Source organism: Aulonocara stuartgranti (genome assembly GCF_965226115.1).
Source record: "Aulonocara stuartgranti genome assembly, chromosome: 5".
NCBI lineage: Eukaryota > Metazoa > Chordata > Actinopteri > Cichliformes > Cichlidae > Aulonocara > Aulonocara stuartgranti.
Window position 1 is genome coordinate 468,329 of NC_138943.1, and position 24,172 is coordinate 492,500.

The 24,172-nt window shown below is 48.5% G+C and overlaps 2 protein-coding genes across 3 annotated transcripts in view; one reads left to right on the forward strand and one right to left on the reverse strand.

Moving 5' to 3' along the window:
• Positions 1-550: 550 nt before the first annotated feature.
• Positions 551-10,199, reverse strand: aldh4a1 (aldehyde dehydrogenase 4 family, member A1). Of its 2 annotated transcripts, none has more exons than XM_082533444.1 (15): positions 10,002-10,199; positions 7,111-7,204; positions 6,919-7,011; positions 6,784-6,831; positions 6,490-6,645; positions 6,248-6,397; positions 5,593-5,667; positions 4,836-5,023; positions 4,218-4,291; positions 3,942-4,138; positions 2,675-2,722; positions 2,427-2,579; positions 1,967-2,088; positions 1,720-1,838; positions 551-1,447 (listed from the first exon to the last, which is right to left on the reverse strand). In XM_082533444.1, exons 1-15 carry the CDS (start codon positions 10,040-10,042, stop codon positions 1,335-1,337), a joined length of 1,671 nt encoding a protein of 556 aa, XP_082389570.1. In that variant the 5' UTR covers positions 10,043-10,199; the 3' UTR covers positions 551-1,334. The 2 variants fall into 2 exon arrangements, with proteins under 2 accessions (XP_082389570.1, XP_082389569.1); XM_082533443.1 differs by lacking the exon at positions 10,002-10,199 and adding an exon at positions 7,721-9,987.
• Positions 10,200-11,618: 1,419 nt separating this feature from the next.
• rnf123 (ring finger protein 123) overlaps positions 11,619-24,172 on the forward strand; it is a 117,549-nt gene continuing 104,995 nt past the window's right edge. The window contains exons 1-18 of the mRNA XM_082533510.1: positions 11,619-11,789; positions 12,353-12,483; positions 12,567-12,651; positions 13,830-13,903; positions 14,006-14,103; positions 14,252-14,306; positions 14,577-14,662; positions 15,338-15,424; positions 15,502-15,569; positions 17,982-18,131; positions 18,633-18,747; positions 18,857-18,961; positions 19,693-19,818; positions 22,222-22,314; positions 22,520-22,593; positions 22,672-22,789; positions 23,057-23,156; positions 23,311-23,372. Coding sequence (XP_082389636.1) covers positions 12,402-12,483; positions 12,567-12,651; positions 13,830-13,903; positions 14,006-14,103; positions 14,252-14,306; positions 14,577-14,662; positions 15,338-15,424; positions 15,502-15,569; positions 17,982-18,131; positions 18,633-18,747; positions 18,857-18,961; positions 19,693-19,818; positions 22,222-22,314; positions 22,520-22,593; positions 22,672-22,789; positions 23,057-23,156; positions 23,311-23,372 — 1,578 coding nt within the window. The 5' untranslated portion in view covers positions 11,619-11,789; positions 12,353-12,401. The remainder of the gene's footprint in view (positions 11,790-12,352; positions 12,484-12,566; positions 12,652-13,829; positions 13,904-14,005; positions 14,104-14,251; positions 14,307-14,576; positions 14,663-15,337; positions 15,425-15,501; positions 15,570-17,981; positions 18,132-18,632; positions 18,748-18,856; positions 18,962-19,692; positions 19,819-22,221; positions 22,315-22,519; positions 22,594-22,671; positions 22,790-23,056; positions 23,157-23,310; positions 23,373-24,172) is intronic.

The window sequence follows — 24,172 nt, forward strand, 5'->3', positions numbered from 1 at the left end:
TCATGTCAGTTTTTACTTGAAATGATAAATAAATATTTGGCCTCACTGTAAATCTCACTGTGCAGCTGTCCTTCTCACTTGCAGACCCCTTCGTGTGATCATGTGCGTGGCTTTGTCACGTCGGTGCTACTGGTTGCTGCGCAGCGCCATCTACCATCCCATCATGATCTCTGTCCTGGAAGTGCTCGTATAATAGCAGAAGTCTCCGATGCAGCATTGCAGTATTTCTGGCTGCAAGCAGCCTCCTATCAGGTAATTCTCACCGTCAGCAAAGCCAATCCAGTGCCATGCAGTTACAAGAGCTTGTTTCAGATTTACATCTACAAGCCTTTACCTTCCCTCTGTGAGCGCAACAGCAACAGACCTTAAATACTGATCTGCATGCGTAGCTTTACATCAGCTTTTAGGCGTTCCCATCACTGATGGAAACCTGACGTCTAACCTGCCACTTTTCATATCCTCCCTGATGAACTTGATGTGTTGCAGGTATATAGATGTGTGTGCATACTGTTGAAGTGAGACTGAGCAAACACAAGGAGCATAACAGACCAAATGTTTCCATTATTTATTGTTGAAAAGTAACCATCAGAGTTTCTAAGGCAGGCACGTTCTGAAAACACAGCTCTGAGTCAAAGAAACGGACGCGAGTCGAGTCCAGACCGGCAGGGACGGACATCTGTGCTGCAGCCCGATGACGAGTCAGTGTGGGCTCTGCTGCAGGTGACGCTCACTGGCTGTGTCCCATTTAGGGTCTGCACGCTAGAAGTACGCGCACTACGTACGGTGCGCACTACGTACGGTGCGCACTACAAGTACGAGAAGTGTGGAAGCGAGAGGCTTGTGAAATGGGACGGTATACGCTTCGTCGCGCTGTTCAGGTTGCCTAGCAACCATGATACTAACCGCGAGACACCTTACACACAGCTTTGCGTACTTCAAGCGTGCAGTCTCTTAATTGGGACACAGCCACTGTCTGCGCTCTCAAACAGGAAGTTATTTCTACGTCACACAGGAAATGAGGTCACACAGAAATGGAAAAAACTCTAAAACAGGAAACGGACACAGATCTCTGAGACTTCGACTAGAGTTTTAAATCACGAACTCTAAACCAATGATAACTCTTAACAGGACAGATACCGACTGATTAATGAACCGATCATCTCAGCTGAGGCCTGAGCCGCACACCTGAACCTGCCGTGCTCACAGGACCTCACTGATGACTCTACCATGATTGATTAGAAAAGCAGCCGTGTTAGGATGAAGACACGTTCAGTGCAGCGAGACGAGGAGGTGATCGGGCCGCGCGTGGTCTCAGCGGACGGACGGACTCCTCCTCAGCCCATGTAGGGGTACTTCCACTCTGTGAGGGGGACGTGCGTCCGCTTCACGGTCTGCGGAGACGTCCACCTGAGGACGTAGTGAGGACCTCCAGGTTTGTCGTTTGTACCTGCCACACAAAGCAAACAGCACTAAACTTATGGTCACACGTCGTCTGGTCCTCGCTTACGTTTTGCTCGGAGTCGTTGTTTGGCGTTCCCGACAGGTAAAGTGCCCTCTGGTGGACAAACTACGTAACACGTGTAACAGGCGTTGACAAATATTTCAGACATATCTGCGATATTCTGATCAGACATAAGAAACCGTCGGCAAAACAGGAAGTACTTGAGTAAATGTACTCTGTTACGCTCCAGCTGAGGTCAGAGCAGCGGCGACGCTAACCTGAAGCTCTGGCGCCCCCGAACGGCTGCTGAGCCACGATGGAGCCGGTGGATTTGTCGTTGATGTAGTAGTTTCCCGCGGCGTTCCTCAGCACGCTGGAGGCTTCGTCGATCACCTTCCTGTGACGGAAACAACCAGAACACACAGAGTTCAAACTTCCTCTGAATCCATTGCTGTTAGAGCTCCGCCTCTTTCTCACTGTAACCCACTGACAGTCAAACAGGAAGTGGCTGAGGGCGAGCCTTACTCGTCCTTGGCGAACACGGCTCCGGTCAGCGCGTACGGCGACGTGGCGTCGATCAGCCGCAGAACCTCTCTGTAGTCCTTCTCAGGATAAACGTAAACGGCGAGGACGGGCCCGAAGATCTCCTGCAGAACACGCGTGTTCATTTAAACACGCAGAAACACGGGATCAGGAAGGCGGACACACGCAGATGCCGTGAACATGACAACATGCCATCGCGAGGAAAGCAGCTGAGGTAATAATGATGCGTGACACTCGCGGTGGGGTTTTAAAAACAACATGGACGCTCACGCAGCATCACTTCATACTTGTGCTCGCTGTCAAACATTGTGTCGCTAACAGACCTGAGACAAGCTCGTCGACACGCCTGTGCGCGCTCGCCAAGCTACATACATGAAACTGTAAACAAGGACTCATGAAGGATGCACACAGGAAGCAGGGAGACGGTTACTGCGGCCCGTACCTCGTTCATGATGGCGTCCTGCGGGTCTCTGGTCTCGATGATGGTCGGCTCCACGAAGTAGCCCTTCTTGTCGTCGCAGTTTCCTCCGGCGATGACTTTCAGGTTTGGGGAAGACTTGGCGCGTTCGAGCCACTTCTTTATCCGCCCAAACGACTGCAGGAGGTGACGAGCAAACGGGGCTCATGACGTACACCCACCGACATACTAACACTGAGACTTTTGTTGTTTCCGAGCAACGGGATGTTTACCTTGTCGTCGATCACGGCTGATAAGAAGGTGCTGAAGTCCTCGACAGGCTGACAAAACAGAGGAAATCAGTGAGACTCAAACATCACGCACTTCTTGCACTTAAAACCTGCTCAGAGCGAAACTTTAGGACCGCCCCCACGTCCTGTTTGTGGCCCACGGCTGACTGAGTCACCTGCTGCAAATCATTAACGCTCAAATAATGCAGGACGTGAGAGCGAACATGACTGCATGCTTCTGCACGTCAGGCTGAATCACCTGGATGTTCTGCTGGAGGTTTCTTCCTGTTCAAAGGGAGTTTTTCCTTCCCACTGTTGCCAAAGTGCTGCTCATAGGGGGTCACATGATTGTTGGCTTTTTCTCTCTGTGTTATTGTAGGGTCGACCTTACAGTATAAAGCACCCTGTTGTAATTTGGCACAACTGAAAACTGAATTAATGAACATCTAACCTGAATAAATCCTGATCACTTATGAACAGCTCAGACTTTTCAAACCGCTTCTGTGTGCACGTCTGAAACGACGCTAACATCTGCAACTCGCCCACAAAACCTCAAACACGCACGGACGAATCGGCTGATACGCACAGGACACGCCACATCCACACGCGGTCAAAAGACACAGATTAATGCTGCCCGCTTCGCACAGATGTAAGCTGCGTTCAAGTCCTGGTGTAAAGCTGGGACAGCGGGCGTTTCTTTTTCCAAACACACAGAACAGCTGGTCTCCCCACCACCACAGGAGCCTGCTGGGAGAAGTCAGGGAGCAGCGTGTTTGTCACTGTGTGTCAGCCAACTCATCCCTCTGCATTTGAATAGAGAAATAATCCAGGTGATGTTAGCTTAACCACTAATCCTGAAGGCTGCTGTGTCATTTAAGAATTTAATGGGTAAATCTCTTTGTGGCAGAGCTGCTCTGTGTATTTACAACGCCTGCTTTACTTAAAAACAAACAACAGAGGAGTAGAGGAGGATAGAGGATGCCCATTTGTCCCAGTTTTACACTGGGACTTGAACTCAGCTTACATTAGTGGGTCTGTGTGAAGCCGGCACCACGACACTTGTCTCAACATGCGGGCGATTCGTCCACACGTGTCTAAGGTTTGTCAGCGAGCGATGTTAGATCCGAGTCGTCCTTCACAAAGAGGTTTTCAATGACCCGTTCTGATTCTCGGCTGACGTTATTAAAAAAGCCCAAACAGATAAAAACCAAACTGAACGTGTTACATGAGCAAAGCCGCTCCTGACCACGCAGCAGCTCTCTGTACTCACGTCGCCCACTCGGATGTCCTTGTGGATGGCGAGCAGCTGCTCTTTGATCTGCGGCCACAGGCTGTCCGGTACGTACATCCTCGAGCAGGCCGAGCACTTCTGACCTCCGTACTCGAACGCCGAGCGAATGGTTCCCGTCACAACGCTCTGGACCTCCGCTGACGTGTGGACGAAGTGGAAATTCTTCCCCCCGCACTCTGAAAGCACAAAGAAGTGATGGACACGAGCTGCTTTTAAAGACAGTAGTGAGAGCAGACAGCGAGGAGCGCTCCTGACCTCCTGCCAGTCGAGGGAAAGTCCTGTAGATGTCCAGGTTCTGCGCGACCTGCTTCCAAAGACGCTTAAACGTCCTGCGAACACAGAACCGTTTGTAAGAGACGTACAGGCGGAGGACGAAAGACGTTTCACTCATCAACTCTGACAAAGCTGAAAGAACCGGACACGCTGACAAATCAAGCTGAAACTGCAGTTCCACGGACATCCAGCAGAGGCGCCGGCAGCGAGTCAGCATGTTAACATTTATAACAACTGTTATAACGGCTGAATGAAAGAAGGACGAGCGTCACAGTTTTATATGCTGCTCAGTCCTTTAACAGGAGTCAGAGACAAGCTGACACCTGTGGGAGGGGACAATGTTTTTACATCTCACCTGTTTAAACTGCTTGTTATTATTAGGGGCGTGGCCTTTTTGGTTGACACAGCTTCACCTGAACTGAACCTGTGGAGTCTTCTGGAGTATTTTAATGATCTGATCAATAACTGCTGTGAGGTCACTGTACTAACAGAGCGTCCAAGAAGGCGGAGCTCCAGTTTTGGTGCACAGCGAGATTCAGAGATTGAATGTTTAGACTCTGCAGGACATTCTTGTGTGGAAACAGTCGTAAACATCCTTACGGCATGCTGCCGGTGAAGTTGATGCCTGCCAGGTGCTCCGAGGCGGTGACGGCGTCTCCGAACACGGGGCCGTCAGCGGGCAAGAACTGGATGATGTTTGGCGGCATGCCGCACTCCCTGAGGATTTTATACACAGAGTAGCTGGCAGACATGGCGGTGTCACTCGGCTTCCAGAGGACGACGTTACCCTGGAAGACATGAAAACAGTCCACAGATCAGGGAGAGATCCTCCATCAGCCACAGCTGAAACAGGACAACTTTATTAAAAAGCGAATTAATAAATACAGCTGCTTCTATTAAGAGCAGTGTCATGCTGGTCTATTATAAACAAATCAATCACGCAGCATGGATGCACTTCTCCCCAGAAGGAGCGTGGCAGTCAGGTCCGTGAGCGGCGGCACTACGGGGAAATCGTCCGGCATCTTGGAGCTTTGGGAACCTTAAACCTGAATCTGACCTGTGGGAGGTGTCGGGCGCATCACCTGCAGCCTCGCACTGCACTGTCTGTTCATTAAAGTCAGAAGAGAACGTGGAGCCACCAGTGGGCTGCACACAGTGTGAGTTAAATTCACAGTCGAACATCAGACACTGAATCTCAGCTGGTTGGTGAAGTTGCAGAGCTGCAGAAACAGCTGACGTCGCGGGACGCTCGGCCGCGTCGCTCATAACGACCCCTCGCGCCGAGTCACGCCGAGTGGAGCCAAGTGCGCGGCGGTGAAAGAGGCTTTTGTGAGTCAGCTGACACGACCACACTCACCATCAGAGCCGGGGTGCCCGCCAGGTTTCCACCAATGGCAGTGAAGTTAAACGGAGCCACAGCAGCTACAAACCCCTGAAAGAAACAAAGACATGAGAGCGGTCAGCTGCAGCCGAGCTGAGGACGAAGCACCGCCTCACAGGTCCACCTGGTTACGTGTGACACGGGAGGCGTTCCACATGTCACGTGCCCCAGAGCGCCGTTTCCTTCCACTCACGGGTTCACAGAAAAAAAAAAGCACACGCAACAAGAAAACCATCATAATCATCGCCGTGACCAGCGCTTCACAGCAGGTCCAGCGCTGGACTACACAAAATCATCGCGCTTCCACTTATGGCGACAGCAGGAAGTGATGTCATGTTGTGCAGAGTAAAATGTGTTTCTGTTGTTGCTACAGCTAACTCTCAGCCTCCTTCATACACACGGCGCTTCTTCTCGAGTCATACTGAACACGTGGCTCGCTTTAACGAGCAGGTTGTTCCAAACCAACGCCACCACAGCGTGAGCATGTGACTCCGAGTTCACGGTCAAACAGAAACAGCTGACGGTCGAGCTGTGAATTCATCAATCGTCTGCTGACGTCAGCGTTGGGACATCCCGCGTCGGGTGGCCGGGTCTCCTACGCGAGGAAGTCACGATGTAACCTGATTTTTACCTCCAGGCCTCGGTACAGCAGCGTGTTGGTGCTTCCCTCTGCGTCCAGCGGCTGCTGCCGCTGCAGCTCGATGGCGTGTTTGGCATTAAACCTGAAGAAGTCGATGAGCTCCGCGGCGGCGTCGATCTCCGCCTGCACCACCGTCTTCCCCTGAACGCCCACAAACGAGACAACAAGGGAAACAACTGTAAGGACACGCCCCTCGTTAATCCGTCACCGCCCCCGGCTCGCACCTACCGTACCTGTCCGATCATGGTCTTGGCCAGGATCTCGGCTCTCCTGGGTCCGCTGATGACGTCGGCGGCTTTGAAGATGATCTGAGCTCGGTCCTCGACGGGCTTCAGGTCCCACTCCTTCCTCGCCGCCACAGACGCCGCGATGGCTTTGTTGATGAGCTCCTGCACGGGACACAGAGGACATGACCAAAACATACTGACAACCAGGGTTTCTGCCCCGAGAGCACGGACGCTTCACGATTAGAGGGCAGGAGTCCCGTCACGCTGCACCTCCGTCACTCAGACCTGCGATGAGCTCACCTTGTCAGCGTAGCAGAACTTCGCCACCTTGTGTGAGTGATTGAAGGGCTGCAAGAGGAAAGGAGAGAGAGCGGTGACCCCTCAGCGTGCGCTAAAGGTAAACGTGACCAGACTGAGCGACCAGCGTTTCCTCACAGAGAGCTGGTATCTGATGTCTTTGGTCCACACGTGCTCGTCTCCCACCACACACGGGATCTCCTCCGTCCTCCCCTTCAGGCTCGCCAAGGCCTGCAGACACACAGCAGGGAGTAAGGAGTGAGAGGGGTGAGGGAGGGGCGAAGGAGTGAGAAGAAGGAGAGGGTGAGGAGGAGCAGAGTGAGCTCAGACCTTCAGCAGCTCCACCCTCTCATGGCTGCCCTCTTTGAAGCTCAGGATCGGCTCATTCTTCACCTCCACAGCTGCACAGGGGAACGTCTTAAACCTGCAAACACACACACACACACAGACACACACACACACACACACATCAGGGTACATAAAACCAGCCTGGAGCAGCTGGATTTGAGCTGATCAAACTGGTCCCACTGGGAGGATGCTGGACTCCTGAACTGTGCAGCTAATCAGTAACCAAAGACACACACACACACACTCCTCGTACCTATGGTACGACAACTTTTCTCCGTGCCCCTGGTACACTGCGCAGAAAAACCTTGCCACACACACACACACACACACACACACACACACACACACACACACACACACACACACTCCTCTCTGCAGCTTTTCTGCTGTCACAGGGATGAGCTGACTGAAGGGAAGCCGTCTGTCAGGACCTCCATGTCTTCACGTCACAGCTTCTTCTTCTTCTCTGCGACCCCCTAATGTGTCGCCCCCCCCCCCACATGTCAATCACACGCATCCTTCCTCCTATTGGTGGTTGCATCAGTTGCCGCGGTTTCCCGAGCGTCTCAGAGCACTGACATTACAGACTTACATGTTTCTCTGCTGGGTCTGTTGTTTATCTGTGCAGGTGTACGTGAGAGGAAGATGAACCGAGGCCGTTGTAGAGCCGCGCTGTTTGCTGATGTTTCTCACGACCTGGTTATTCCAGCTGGATCCAGCTGAGCCGGATCGCTGCAGCGCCTCCTTCATCTATGATTAACCCGTCTGAACTCTGAGCAGAAGGTCGGCCAGCTGCTGTTTGCATTGGAGGAGGAGGCGGCGACACGCCGGCTGGCGGCATGTCGGGCATTCACACACACCCATGTGGCTCTGCGGCCCAAACGATGACAGCAAAATGAATCTGAGCCCGTTCAGTGAAAATCATGCGAAACGCAGTGGATGACCTTAACGAGCAGGTAATCCCGTGTAGCAGTACCTTAACGTTAACAAGCAGCTCTTCTGATTTTGATTAACACACGTGGCGTTCGTGTGGTACGTATGTCAGGTTGAACTTCAGAACTGACCTTAATGTAAAGACTCAGGATTGCCACATACAGAGGTTACCCAGGCGAGGCTACAGATTCACCTGGAGCTCAAATATCATCATTTCACTCAGACAGGACAACAAAACCATCCATAATTCAGAATCCTCATCGCTCCTATTTTGAAAGCTCTGTTTCTACTTAATTGCACTGTAAACCCAGAGTCATCGACACCCCTGAAACTCCCCGTTTTAACGGCCCACATAAGGCCGGTGTGATCTGAAGAGAGCCCGCGGTGCCACGTGTGCTTTTAATGTAAATGACTGACTGTACAGGTGAACGTGTCATTACACGTGCACTGCAGGCCACGCCATAAAACCAGGCGGTGAAGGCAGCATGACATCGATACTCCAAAGCTTCCAAGGTGCATTTTCCTTGAACCACTGCTTCAGTGTGGAAAATCACATGTGACCAATGAGGTCCCCTGAATAAATCACATGATTGGTCGAAACCGTCGATAACGCTTTGTATCGCCTCAGTGCCGTGTGAATGTGCGTTTTTGAAAGCTGGAGACATTTTCAACAAGAAAAGAAACAAAAACAGTGGAAAATGATTGTTTGTCATTAAAATCTCGATCCCATGGAAACAACCACACCATCCCTCACATCCTCCGTTTCCCCGGCACGCCTTCTTCAAACTACTACATAACAGCAGTTTACAGAATCCACAGACCATCCATCTTTGCAAAATTGTGTTTCATCGTCCACGCAGACCTTCATTACACTCAGCACCATTAGTTCAACATTGTTACGCTGTCTCCTTTTTCACCACTAGATGTCACTGAAACGACGCTTTGCATGAATGAACCGATTTTCAGTACAGTTGGTGAAATGGTTCATTGCTGGTTCATTGCTTTATTTGCGCAGCACTACACGGCTGAAGGGTTTCTTCCTGTTCCCACTGCCACCAAGTGCTTGCTCATGTTATTCACCTCACGTTATAAAGCTCCTTGAGATGACTGTTGCTGTGATTACTGTACAAATAAAACTGAATTGAATTTAGGTATTTTTCCACGCCCTCCGGCCTGGACTGGTCCCTTTGGTTGTGGCTCCTGGAACCAGCTGTTTGACACCAAGTTTACACACTGACTTCTTTATCAAATGTTTGTAAGATATCTTGTTTGTTTTCATCTGAGCCTCTCGGGTAAACACACCTTTCAGGTAAATGGCGTAATAAAATGTATTCTTAAAGATCTTCCGGGATTAATGGAGTGGTACCCAGATGGCACCACCGGAGGTGCGAAAGGTAACTGTTGCCCTATCATATATGTATGTGCTCTTAATCTGAAAGGTATAAATACGGAAGTGTGTGAGGAAGGCGTGTGCCTCTGAAGTAAAACTCTAACAACGTGTATGTGGTTTATTCCTCCATGAGATGTGCGAGTTACCACGGTATTTCTGCCCTAGAGAATGGAACATCCAACAGTAACAATGTCTAGCAGGTGTCTTCTTACATGTGCTCCCTTCCATTTCCCTGAATGTGTTGGATTATGAAAGTAGTATTAAACGTACAGTACTTGAGTAAAAGTACTTGGTTCAAGTTTGTGTGCAGTCAGTTCAGGCAGCAGCTGCCGGTCAGGTGTCATTACATAACCTGTAAACCTGTCACAAGCGACCCACTGGACCGTTACCGCCCCACACGACCAGCCTGGACCTCCACGCATGATCCGTCCCGTTACAGCATCGGTTATCGATCAGGTTATCGGAGTCGGAGGCCCTGAGGAGGCTAATTAGCTAAATGACATGCTGCAGAACTCAAGGAGTCTCGTGCGGGAGACATGCGCAGACCTACCCCCTCCAGGACCGACACACGGCCGCCCTCACGTGGAGCATCTTCCCGCCACAGACCGCTGATTCACGCTGAAGGAAAAAGCCTATAGACCCGCTAGCAGAGCCGATCTGGCCGGAGAATGGATCAATAAACGATCGGAATCAACTTTCAGGTAACACCGACCCCCCCTCGTCGACTACACACACATCCCAACTCACTGCGACCGGGAAGGGGACACTGGTTTACTTATATCGTTCAAGTGCTTCACGCTGTCGCTACGCATTGGTGACATAACTCTACTTTACTAACGTGTCACTATAAAACCACTCTTAATCTCTCAGATTGGACTAAAGAAGAGCAAATATGTTTACAAACCTTCAGGAATCATAGATCCCCCCTCCCCACTACCTACGATGGAACCTTCCACAGGCGAATCTGCCATTGGCTACTCAGTAACCAATAAAAACAGGGTTAGGGTTAGGGTTAAAACAGGTCAGCCAATCAGAGGCCATATTCCAGGGGTCGGAACGAGGCTCCATATTTAACAATGTTCTTGATCTTTCGGTCAAGTCTGCAGTGTCTCTCTGATAATTTATTTGATTGTATTTCATATTTAATATTTTTTTTATTTTATAGATACTTTTGCGCTTCATTATTAAAATTGAATTGTATAGTATTAACTTAAATTAAACAGAAATTGTATTTTTTTAAGTTAAGTATACAACTCAACATGTGTTCTGTATTTTAAATAAATCACATGCACATTAAAGTGGCCTCTTTCATGGCTGTCCTGTTCATATTTGTGTTGGGCTGGCTCCAGTCCTGAGGTTCACTGGACTTGTGAAACCAGGAGGGGCAGGTGGATTATCTTTCTGAGAAGAGCTGCTGAAAATAATCAGAATACTTTATTCTGATTCTGACTAAATGGTGGCCATGAACGATGGCTAAGTTATGAGAGCCAAAGATGAAGCACGTTGGCTCTCTGAAGTCATGCTGTCATTTACGTCATGAAAACGTTTATTTAATCCTGCTGTCATCTGCGTGAACTGCAGTCAGTAATGACACAGAAGGACCACAAGATGGAGACATAAACCTCTGACTGAACTCAAGACGAGACGAGATCTTTTATTATCCACAGGTTCTCAGGTGGAGTCTCTTGAAGTAAAGCCAGGTGTGCCCTCTGAACATTATTACTGCATATGCACAAAAACAATGCTTTGATTTGAAAGGTTCAGAGAGAGTTTAATGACTCCATCAGTTATAATTTCTGACCAGTTTAACCAACTAATGATTATTCTTATATTTTCATATTCATATCTTCCTAAATGTTCTTGTCTCACAGTTTTCAGCCTACCACAGAGTCACAGTATATTTTAACGTGTGTTTGATGCTGCATGTAAGACTGTTTTAAATTTATCTGTGAACTGCTGCTAGCATTTATATTTAAAGCTCATAATACATAATATTATATATGTAATAATATTTAAAAACGTTAATTTAACTTTTTAATTGTATTTGTATTTAATTGTGTTTTGATCAGCCATAAACTAACGACGACACACCTACACACACACACACACACACACACACACATATTTCTGCCTTCGCGTTTTTTCGTCTTTGCCCTTCTTGTCCCAGTCTGCCCTCCGTACCGTGAGAGGCGTTAACAGCAGATAAGACTCCGGTGTTGTTGTGAAGATTAGGTTCTTATCGCCGATATCCAGCGGCTCAATTCACAACTATCAGCCGGACTACCAGAGCTAGCGGCGGGTACAGCGGAGCAGCGGCCCGTCCGAGCAGCCGGAGGCGGTGAGTGTCGCTGTCATTAGCCGCTAGCTGTTAGCCTGCTACCAGCTGTGTGACATGTAACTGCCTACAGCCGAGCGATGCTCGACTGATGTGTCCAGTGATTACCTCGACACTCAGCCCCCAAAGTCCCGCCGACAGGGTTATAACGGACCGGTCTGCCGAGCCTCAGTGCTCCGGTGAGCTAACGGGGGTCAGGGGGCATGCTAACAGCCGAGCTAGCTGTGCTTCATCATTGCTCAGGGCTACCCCGAGACTACACTTCATCATCAGCTGTATGTAGCAAGGTGATAAAAGTACATAATATTAGACCTAGGAGAGGGTAATCGCAGTGTATCAGTTACATACAGTTAAAGTAAATCCAGCATGATTAAATTCTTTAGGCAGTAAAAGTACACAGGTAGGATTGGGGCAAAGTAGTAAAAGTACACGGTAATGACTCAGAGAGGGCAGGAGATGTTTATGTCAGGTGCCAGGCGCTCTCCTGAACATGTGGCTGCTGTTTGTGACACAGCTGCCTTGCCCTGTGCTGTGATTGGACACGACGATGGTGGTGGTGTTTACAGGTGTGTCTCTGGCAGCAGTGTGTGGGTCAGGTGGCTCCAGTCAGACACCATGAGTTCTAAGGGAGGCGGCACCGCTCTGACCCGCCGTAACTACAGGCTGGCGTCAGACATGGACAAGCCGAGATCCACAGGTATGAATGCTCAGTCACTTCAGCACGTACCCACCACTCCTGCCCTCCGATTGGTCTGTCTGAGTCAGCTGTCCCTCTGCCAGGTATCGTGAACGAGAAGATGCTGAGCGACTACCTACACCATGTGTTTCCCTCCACCAAACAGGGACCCACACTGGCCTCGCTCAGGTAAGCTCATGCTGTGACACCCCCCCCCCCTCTGATGCACATCTCTGAGCAGGTAAGAGGCGAGACCACCATCAGGTTCAGTTTTTACAGCTCTAAACACAAACTGAACACAAACTGATTTTGTTTCTATTTTAAATGTGCGAGGCTGTAAAACTGAAACCAGACGCAGGAATGAGGCCGACGGTCACAGCTGCTGCTTACTCTGAGTGTGTGTGTGTGTGTGTGTGTGTGTGTGTGTGTGTGTGTGTGTGTGTGTGTGTGTGTGTGTGTGTGTGCGTGCGTGCGTGCGCGTGTGTCCTGAGTTCCTGTTTAGTGACTCAGAGCCTCGTTATTTAAGCCGGCCAGGTTCATGTTACCTTCAGCAGCTTTAAAAACACACACACACACACACACACACACACACACACACACACTCGGATACAATTCATGAAATCTAAAAACAAACATCAACGTTTTAATCATGTAAAACTTTTTTCATTTGTTTTTTAACTGTAAATTTTCATTTTGTTCATTTTTAACCTTATTTTTCTATATTTTTTTCCTGTTTAATAATCTGCAAAAATGAACTTTGGGTGTGTGTTTATAAATAGTCAGATTGTTTTTTTTTTAAACATATTTTTTTATATAACACATTTTAAAATGTAACCAGTTTCTTTTTGGTGATTTCTTATTTCTGTGATTGTCTCTGGTGAAAAAATCTGATTTATTGTAGACGTAGTTTTGACTTTAAGTCCGATTCTTTTTCTATCTAACTTTTTGTTTTTATTCTGTTTTTGAATCTTGGTTCATGCTGTAGGAAGATTTTTTTTTTTTTTTTATAGTCGTGGACTTCTTTGACTTTTATGTTTCAGGGGTTTTTTTTAGGATGTAGTTCTTTCTCTTGTCTTTTTTACAAACTGTTGTACTTCCCAAAATAGTTTTTTAATAATTGTTATTTTTCTTTTTTTTGATAAATATTTGTTGGGTTTGTTTCTAACTGAATGACTGTGCTGTGATTACCTGATGTGAGAGTCGTGTGCTGGTGTTTTTCTGTGTAACGAGTCTGGTCTCTGTGTCAGTGAACGAAGTTTAAATGGAAAAATCAGACTGAGCTGAAAGGAGGAAACGATAATGAACAACTCTGAGAATAAAATCTTTTCTGTCCCTTTGTCGTCTTTTCCTGCCGCTCTGGGTTTCAGGAAGCCTCTGGGCTTCCAGGATCTACCTGCTCACCTGGAGAAGCTGCTGTCTGAGGACACGCCTACGGAGGACGGTAAGGCTGGAAGCGTCTGTCTGCCTTTAAAACCAAACCTTATGTTCTGTGACTCAGAACGAGCTCAAATGTCTGATAACACCGTCACCTGAACCTGTGCAGGTCAGGCTGTGGACGGTCGTCTGGGTCCTCAGCCCGTTGTCCTCGATCACACCAGCGGCTTTGAAGGACTCCTGTTTGTAGACGACGACCTGCTGGGGGTGAGACACGCCGGAGACCATAAACCAGTGAAACCAGTCAAAGTTTGGACACGTGGCTGATGTTTGTCCAGACTTTTGATTGGTACTGTAGAAAAACACTTCCTATGTGTGATAAGTGTGTAAGGGTGATGAATTTCTCTGCATTCAGGTCATCGGCCACAGCAACTTCAGCTCCATCCGAGCGACCACCTGTGTTTATAAAGGTACGTTGTCTCAGAAAAAGCTTTGACTTTTGGGTTTGTGCTGAACTGACTCAGTAAATATGACACACAACAAAAATGAGCCCTGAAACAAAAAACTGTCACAGGAAGTGTGACCTTCTCTGCAGATGGGCTTGCTTTTCACAATAAAAGTCCAGTTTAGAAAGGTCGTCTGATCTGGTTTTCCTGTATTATTGTCGACCTTCCAATATAAAGCACCCTGAGGCGACTGTTGTGATGTGGAGAATGATTTTGGGCTGTTTCTGTCTGCAGGGAAGTGGGCCTACGAGGTGCTGATCTCCTCTCAGGGTCTGATGCAGATAGGCTGGTGTACCCTTAGCTGTCGCTTCAATCAGGAGGTATACACACACCTTGATGATGAACCCTGTAAAGGCCTTGACACGGCGCATGTTGTGGGGGAAAACAAAACATGAAACTCGACTGGGAACTGGTCAGAGCTGTTATAAATAAATGCTGCAGGTTCATCCTGCAGAAGTACGCAGTGAGCGTCAATGGCTCCATTAAGACTGCAGACATGAACCCGGGGGCTCAATCGTGAGCCGCATGGAAAACTGGGACAGCTGTGAAGGACTGACTTTCTTCTTGTTTCTCAATATTGTTGTTATGAAGGAGGAAATGATCTATACACACCAAACAGTTTGTGTATCAGGATTTAAACCTTTTTATTTCCGCTGCAAAGTTTTAATGCGAGTCTGTGTGGACTCACTGCTGGAGCTTCTGCTGGACGTCAGAGGAACTGCAGGATGTGGAGGTTGATGCTTGATTAAAGCACAAAGTTGACTGTTACGCCTACATTAATGTTGCGTGTCAAAAACGTTGGAATATTTGTTGGTAAATTTAAAAAAGAAGTAATTGAAGCTGGATATTTGCTTCAATCAAAGAGCTAAATCGAGTTTTCTGTGGCTGGTGTCTGAGGGCGTCCATTAAAAACTGTCTGTTTTTCACCTCTGCTGCATCCGTTCCCATGAAGGATGGCGGCACGGCGATGCTGAACAGTGTGTTCTTGTGCTCAGGAGGGTGTAGGTGACACGCCGGACTCGTACGCTTACGACGGAAACAGAGTGAGAAAGTGGAACGTGACGACGACAAACTACGGAAAGGTGAGCGTGAACACAGACGCTGGGATCTGCCCCTCTGTTTCATCATGTGACCATAACGGCGTGTTTTCTCTCCCCAGTCGTGGGCAGCAGGAGACATCGTGAGCTGTCTGATAGACCTGGATGAAGGAACCATCACGTTCTGCCTGTGAGTCCCTCTGTCCTTTCCTTCCCTCCTTTCCTCCGTTTGGTCGTCTTTTTACATCTTTGGTTCAAACCGAGAACTTCTGATCATCAACATATCAGGATGGCTTTCTGTCCTTCACTTATCCTAACGTCAGCCCGGAGTTTATCAGGCTAGCTGTCAGCATGAGCCCGTGACAGAGGCGGAGTTTGGAGCAAGTGACCAATCAGAAAAACAGACAGGTTTCTTGATAGCAGAGCAGCTGACTTTACAAAAAAAGATAAAACTGTAATTTTGAGAAAATGTGACGACAGAGTAGACTAGAAGCAACATCTGTGAAACATCTGTAGCGTATGTTAGGTATACAGAATGATTGTCACACTTAAATGTTTCAGAACATCAAACAAATGTAAATGTTAGACAAACTCGAGTAAACACAAAATGCAGTTTCTAAATGAAACTGTTTGTTATTAAGGAGTAAAAAGGTGAAACCAAAGCTGACCAAAAACAACACAAAGTCTAGCCTCAAACATCTCGATGATCCCGAAGACTTCTGGGAAAATACTCTGGGCTGATGAGACAAAAGTTGAACTTTTTGGAAAGTTTGAGCCTCTGTGGCGTAAAAGTAGCAGCATCTCAGGAAAGGAACATGATACCAGCTGTAGGGTATGGTGGTGGTAGTGAGACGGTCTGGGGCTGTGTCGCTGCCTCAGGACCTGAAGACATCTACTAAAACCTCCTGAAGGAGAATGTCTGGACATGTGTTCATGACTTGGCTTCTGCAGCAGGACAATGATCCAGAACACGGCAGCAAGTCCACCTCTGACTGGCTTTAGAAAAACTAAAGGTTTTGGGCTAGTGGAGTGGGCTAGTCGAAGTCATGACCTGAGTCAGACTGAGATGTTGTGGCATGACCCTAAAAAGGCAGTTCATGCTCAATCTAGGGGTGGGCAGTATAAACGGTATAAATTTGGCCAACGGTAGAGATTTTGACTATACCGCTATAGCGCATGTTGATGGTGTCATCAAGCTGCGCCTGTTTTGGTCGAAAGCATCGCAGCGGCTGCAAACATCATCTGCAATGTTTATGCCGGGCGACAGTCATAGCAAAGAAACGAAGCACTTTTGGAAGATGGGGAAAGCCAAAACCTGCGCTTCCTCCACTTCTGTACCATTAATTCATTAATGTTGAATTCTCTCCAGCTGCTCTGTTCCCATGTTGTTGCAGTATATGAATGACTAACCTGGTATTGTGGATGGATTATCTCAGTTGTTCTCCTGACTGAAGTTTGGTCCGTTTACAGCATCCTGCCATGCGATTGCATTTGTCTCTAACCATCAGGAACCCTCATGTTAACTATTATCGAAAGTTAGCGTTCATCCTCCAGCTTCACTGTGTTTATGCTATGCTAACATAGCTGTGTCGCTAGCAATCACGTAGCACATCATTATATACCAGCTAGCCAAACTTCAGTAACCCTACAAACATCACTGCTGTTTAGTTTTCTGTCTTCATTTATGTTGGAAGTGACAGCAGAGCTGTACGTTTGAATGCATGTAACAGGCATCTCCGAAAACGTGAGAGCACTTTTGCAAATATGTGATGTCTTGATGAACCGAGCAGATATTAGAAGTTTACACAGAAACATTCTCGCATGAAAATATCTTAAAAGTTTATTTTGTGACCCAGAAAGAGTAATATTTCAAACTCCGCCCCTCTGTGTTCCTCCGCCACTGCCTCGTTTGAGTTTTGGATGAAATGGATTCTGGGATATTGCATTTTGTCATTTCGAGCTCTGTGTGTGTGTGTGTGTGTGTGTGTGTGTGTGTGTGTGTGTGTGTGTGTGTGTGTGTGTGTGGATAATAGCAAACACTGAAATACAGTTTTTGCACGCAGGAATGAGTTTTGTTCACTCAAATTCAGCTTTTCTTTGCACCAAATAAATTTCTCGTCAAAATGCAACACTTGCACCTGTGTGCCTAATAGTGAGTAATATACGTTATACAGAAGAAAAGAATATATCGCGATATATATCGTTACTGCACATGCTTCAAATTATGCCGTGATATGGATTCTAGGCCATATCGCCCAGCCCTAGCTCAAACCCTCCAACAATTCTGACGGTTGGGCCAGAATCCCTCCACAGCTGGAAAAGACTCACTGACGGTTATCACAGATGCTTGAAGGCAGTTGTTGTTGCTAAGGCGCACCCAGCCAGTTATTAGGTTTAGGCACGTTTCCTTTGATAAACCTTTCAGGGAGTTTTTTGGGTAAATCATTCTGATTTCTGGCCGTCACAGATGAGACTGTACATGTTGGTCTGCAGACTGAATCAAAAGGTTTTAAGCTGTCAGTGACTCCGTTTGTGGTTGAAGTCTTCTCTGATGTGTCCTCATTGTTTAGTAAAGCACTGAGCGTGTCCTCTGTGTCCTCAGGAACGGCCAGTCTTTGGGGACGGCCTTCACCAACATTAAGATGGGTCCTGGCATCGCTTACTTTCCCGCCATCAGCCTCTCCTTTAAAGAGTCAGTGGCTTTCAACTTCGGCAGCAGGCCCCTCAGATATCCTTCACAACTAATCGCAAAGTGTCCAGAAGCCCTGCCGGCAGGTGTTAGCGCCACTCCCCTGGGAGCTATCAGGGCCGTACGTTTGCATGGTGGAGTCATGGACGGCACAGAGAAGCTTCTACAGGCGTAGGATTTCAAACTGAGCTCTTTTTAACTAAGCTGGTCCCATTGTATTTTTTCAGCATCCATCTGAAAAATGCTGTTTGGCTTTATGGGTTTGTACAACTCTTTTGCTGTGAAAGATTTCCCTGGAACATCTGTAAGTGGAGAGTCCTCTTCACACACTGAGGTTAATTATGGAGTTCCACAGGGTTCAGTGCTAGGACCAATTCTGTTTACATTATACATGCTTCCCTTAGGCAGCATCATTAGAAGACATAGCATACATTTACACTGCTATGCAGATGACACCCAGCTCTCTGTCCATGAAGCCAGATAACACACACCAATGAGTTGAATTCGATTGGATAAATGCTGCTGTGGTGTCGTGAGTTTGTCTTTAACCCGACTGTGACCCACGTACCCTGTGGACGGCTACCTGCCCCTCCAGAACCCTCCAGCTGCAGACCTGATGAAGGCCCACAAACTGCTGGGCTACATCAAGAACGTCCTGTCCACCGCCATCGACGCTCAGGTAGGAACACGAGCAGGTGAAAATGGCATTGCCTGTCTTCAGCCTGGTGTTTGGTTGACGTGCAGGTAAAGTGAAAGGTGCGTCCTTTGTCTGTCCTTTACTGCTGCAGGAGGAGAGGCTGGTGGAGAAGGACTGCGCCGTGTGGAGGCTTCACGGAGAGCCGACCGTCCTCGTCACTCTGGCTCACATCTTTAACCACTTTGCTCCACTCATGGTGAAATATGCTGTGTTTGTAGCTTTTTTCCTTTATTGCATGAAGCGTCAGGAAACTGAAAACCACCCAAAGATACCGATGTGAGGCTAACAGGGCGTGTTCAGAGATCGCTAAAACTGACCGCTGCTCTGTTATTAACTGAATAATCAAAGTGCTTAAACAGCGCTGTGGTTAAAACGAGGCTGCTCCTGTCGTCCGTGTTTCTGGATGAGGACTTTTCCACCAGAGTCTGTTTTTAGAGTTCGTTTTTATTATCAGACGTTGTCACTCGTATTTAAATACACGGAGAAGAGACGACAGGGAAAAGCATAAACTACGTCGGCTCGCTTCCTGTCGTGGTTCATACGAAGCATAAAGTTTCTAATAATGAGCTGAGTGTCACTCAGACTGTTTCTCATGATCCTGCTGTGAGGCTGAGACACAACAAACAGAAGCAGATTATTCAGCTGGATTTTATATCCAGCATCAGAGCTGTAACTGTAAAGTTTAAAAGAACAGACTGCATGCAGCCACATGAACTGAAGCAAACTGGAGATGGCCTTTGTTTTAGTTCCCAGACTTCTCGTGCACCGTGCTCTGCAGCTGATTAAATCCATCCACAGTGGAAACTAAATCCTCTGTTTGGGGCGCTGTTTGTGCAGGCGATGCGTTTGAATGGATGAAATCACCTCTGTCTGAAAATGTGATGTCATCAGGTCACGTGCACTGATGGTGGGGTTGTCTGGTTGCAGTGTAAGGTGTATCTGGTGGAGGACGTGCTGATGAACTTCCTGCTGGGGATTCTGGAGGGAGGAGGTTCGGTGGACGAACACCCGCTCATCCAGCAGCTGCTCGACCTCTTCTGGCTGCTGATGGAGGTAAATCTGCACGCTCGGCTCACTGCTCCAACCATGGCGCCCCACCAGCCACCGCAGGCCTAAACCCAAAAACTGGAATGTGCGTCCACAGGGTAACTACAAACATGCACAGAAATACAAGACGTGTAAACAGAAGAAGCAGGACGCGCTCAGGTTCAGGGACGTCATTTAAAGTTGCTGCATTTATACCTGGCCTTGTGGACCGTCACCTTAACACCTGTTTACCTCATTGTTGCAGCTCCGCCTCGTGTCCGACTGTACAGGTGCGTTTTCATCATGACTTCCTGTTTCGAGCTAAAGTCACACAAAAACCACGAACGTAACAAATCATTTAAAAATGTTACATTTCCAGAACGGTCTGATCAGCTGGTTGCTGTTGATGATCTGTGGTAAAGCTCCACTTCGGTTATTAAAAGCACGCATCACGACCTTTAGAATACCTTTTGACGAGGGTCGGTGTACGCGCACACCTGTCCGTCCAGGTGTTTCTTTCCTGAGACAGTTTCATGTTTTCTTCAGTGCGAACGCCCCCGCCTTCCATTTTACTGTGTCCGTTCATCAAGCAGCTCTGATTGATGCGGCCGCACAAACACTCGATCAGCATCTTTTATTTATTCCTGTTGTGTCAGCCAATGAGGAGAAAGCTTCATCACCTGCAGGTTGGGCTGAAAGCTCCTCTTGGTTAGTGACCTCAAAAAGAGGGAGACGCATCCTGCTGTACACCATCTCCTCACAGGAGGCGGCCCTGGGTTTGCATCGCCCCGTCATGTGTCCAAAACTCAAGATGGTTTTTTCTTTTTTATGGTCCGTCGACCCACTTTCAGGCCTTTTTGCCTTTTTCACGAATAGTTCACAAACCTTTAAAGACAACAGGCTGAAATTTTCTTCATATCAAGATGAATCTGTAACTTGGGACAGATGCATAAAAACATCTTAGAGTGGATGCTCTCCTGCAGAGTTCCACATCTGAGGATACATGAATAAAAACTAATGACGGCATGGATGACGTGTGGTTGTTAAAAGGTTAATTCAACTTTCATGTTGCTCCACAGAAACAAAAACATCAGCACTTTGTTCAATAATAGCAAGTTAATAATAATACAATGTTCTGGAGTATTGCACAGTACTTTCACCTCCTGTAGGAAGCGTCGGAGCTGCCCAGGACACCACCTCCAGGAGGCCAGCGCCTCAGCTGCCTCCCTTCAATGTGGAGACATAGCTGCTCCACTCAGGGCGCCTCCTGAATGGCTGAGCTCCGCCCTGTCCCGCTAAGGGGAGCCCGGCTGTCAAACAAAGCTCATCTCCACTGTGAGCTCCATCTTGGGGTATTAAGGTTCAATTAAAATGTTAACGGTTGGGTTAAATGAGTAGTGACCATAGCAACGTCGACTGGTCACACACGTCCGTGTGGGTGTTTCTGCTCCAACCGCTGCCTCTGAGGCAGAAACCCTGTGAATGTTTCGAGCACGTGTAGTGCCGACAGTTCATGCTGAGCTCCTAAATAAAAGTGACAGCATGCTGAACATGTGTACAGATCTCCTAATAGCTGATGGTTGGTTTATTTACCGCCTCACGGTGGCACCCAGACTCCACAGAGGAGGACCCGGAGGTTCAAACAAGGAGGCGATGGTTAAAAGCACTCGTTTAAATTGGTGATATTTACTGTAGAGCGTCTGCATCAGGATGTTTTTCTGGAGTACCACAGCCTGAAACCTCTCTGTCCTCTCTGTCCTCTCTGTCCTCTCTGTCCATCTGCTGTCCTCTGCGTCCATCTGCTGTCCTCTGCGTTCATCTGCTGTCCTCTCTGTCCTCTCTGTCCTCTCTGTCCTCTGCGTTCATCTGCTGTCCTCTCTGTCCTCTCTGTCCTCTCTGTCCTCTGCGTCCTCTCTGTCCTCTGCGTCCTCTCTGTCCTCTGCGTCCTCTCTGTCCTCTGCGTTCATCTGCTGTCCTCTGCGTTCATCTGCTGTCCTCTCTGTCCTCTGCGTCCTCTCTGTCCTCTGCGTCCTCTCTGTCCTCTGCGTCCTCTCTGTCCTCTGCGTCCTCTTTGTCCTCTTTGTCCTCTCTGTCCTCTGCGTTCATCTGCTGTCCTCTGCGTTCATCTGCTGTCCTCTGCGTCCTCTCTGTCCTCTGCGTCCTCTGCGTCCTCTGCGTCCTCTCTGTCCTCTCTGTCCTCTGCGTCCTCTGCGTCCTCTCTGTCCTCTGCGTCCTCTGCGTCCTCTCTGTCCTCTGCGTCCTCTTTGTCCTCTGCGTCCTCTTTGTCCTCTTTGTCCTCTGCGTCCTCTTTGTCCTCTTTGTCCTCTGCGTTCATCTGCTGTCCTCTGCGTTCATCTGCTGTCCTCTGTCCTCTGCGTCCTCTGTCCTCTGCGTCCTCTGTCCTCTGCGTCCTCTGTCCTCTGTTTGCAGGACCACGAGGTGAACGAGTGTCTGAAGCAACTCATGATGTCCTTACTCAGGGCCTACCGCTTCTCCCCCATCATCCCAGACTTGGGCTTCCAGGTAGGACAAACAAACAGAGCCCCACAGGTTATATAAGGTCAGGGGGCGGGGCCTGCAGAGCGACCTCACTGACACAGGAGGTTCATCTTCAGAGACCAAACTTTAAATGTTTGTGTGCAGGTGGCGACAAACTTCATCTAAAATCTTTTTTTTTTTCATGTCACGTGTTTCCAGATGTTCTCCAGCTGATGTGCTTGTGTTTCAGATCCACTACCTGCGGCTGACCACGGCCATCCTGCGCCACGAGAAATCCAGGAAGTACCTGCTCAGCAACGTCTTATATCCTTCAGCCGCCAAGCGAAAGCGCTCTGTGACATTTAAACCGCTGTCGCGGCATTCTCCTTAACCGAAGCTCACGTTCGACGTTCTGCGCTCGGTTGTTTTCTTTTACATCAAGACTCCTCTGAGGGTGAAGGAGGCGGGGCTAGAGGAGCTCATCCCAACCACCTGGTGGCCCACGCACTTCGACAAAGAGGTGAGAGAAACCGAGGCTCTGCCGTTTGCGTCTCCTCGCTCCTGACGAAATGTTATCGAGTGTGTCAAAGTCATTAAGCTGAAAGCAGCGAAGCTCAAACAGAGAGAGGCCGTTTACCTCTGTGACGTGCGCAACGACAAATCAGATGTGACGTAAGAACTGACCGTGACAGACGAACCGCAGGCTCCTCAGGGGAAGGCTGCAGCCATCAGGTGTTTACAGCAGCACAGGTGTGAGAGCTTTAAACAATGCTTCTTTATCAAACAGGGTAAAGACGAGCGCGAGCCCAAAGACGAGAGCGCCGACGAGCGTCTGAGGCGCCGAGCCTACGAGAGAGGCTGCCAGAGGCTGAAGAAGAGGATCGAAGGTCGGTCTCCGTCACTCGGCCGTGTTCTGTTTTAGTACTTTACTGTTTTATTTTGGTGTTTCACTGAGTTCCTGTCTTTGAGACCACCCACCTGTCTGCTTACCTGGACTGTCTGTGTGCGCTCCTCTGACCTCTGACCTCTGTTCTCCTGCAGTGGTGGAGGAGTTGCAGGTTCAGATCCTGAGGCTGCTGCTCAACAACAAGGACAAGAGCACGGTGGGTGCAGCGCCGTGATGTGTTGGTGATGGCGACCGCGGTCAGGACGCTGCTCTGATGTTTGCGGTGGCGAGACGTTTCAGCGTCGGTGTTTCTGTCGGGTGGAGGTTCAGGTGTTCGGCTCAGATCAGATACCTCAGCTGTGCCGGCTCTCCTGCAGCACCGTAGCACGTATCCAAGCAACTGCCAACGAATTCACAGAGCGAGCGCTCGAAGCGATAACGGCCCGGGCTCGGAGTCGCTTTGCTTTAAGCATTTATTTTAAACCAAATCACGTAACCGGGAGGAAACGGCACCTCGGCGTGAAGGCGACGACCAACCGTGCTATTCACCCCGCTGCTCTTTCGTTCCTGTAACTGTAAGATCATCAGGAAACACGTTGTATCATAGACCCATTTTTAGTTTTTTCTTGATGGTGATTTAAAGAAAGTCTTTTCAGTCACAGACACGAGAGCCTTTTTAGGTTTTAGCAGCGAACCCGTCAAACTCACTGATCCGCGGTTTCCCTCGGTGCGAGTTGGATCGCTGCACTTTGAAACCACGACTCTGACGCACTAAAGAACTTTAAGGTCTGTGTGTCTAACAGCAGCTTTTATTCCTATCCTGCTCAGAGACCAAACGGATGATCGTGCAGTATTCCCCGTTTATCCAAAAACAGATCCAGGGTCTGCCTGTTCTCAGTTTTTACTCTCCGTGTCGTCCTCGGATGCTTCGGCCTGACGTGAACGTTGGCGTCCTCCCCGAGTAACACTCGGTCTGATCAGACTGAGGGTTGGACTGCAGCAATCGCTTCTCCTGTT

Excerpts from the sequence above, each read along its gene's own strand:
- aldh4a1 (XM_082533443.1), bottom strand. The coding sequence starts at position 7,878 with ATGAAGGAGGCGCTGCAGCGATCCGGCTCAGCTGGATCCAGCTGGAAT. Across the intron at positions 5,024-5,592 it reads CGGGCACCCCGGCTCTGATG|GGTAACGTCGTCCTCTGGAA; the intron begins GTGAGTGTGGTC and ends CATGTCTTCCAG. Across the intron at positions 1,839-1,966 it reads GCCGTGTTCGCCAAGGACGA|GAAGGTGATCGACGAAGCCT; the intron begins GTAAGGCTCGCC and ends TTTCCGTCACAG.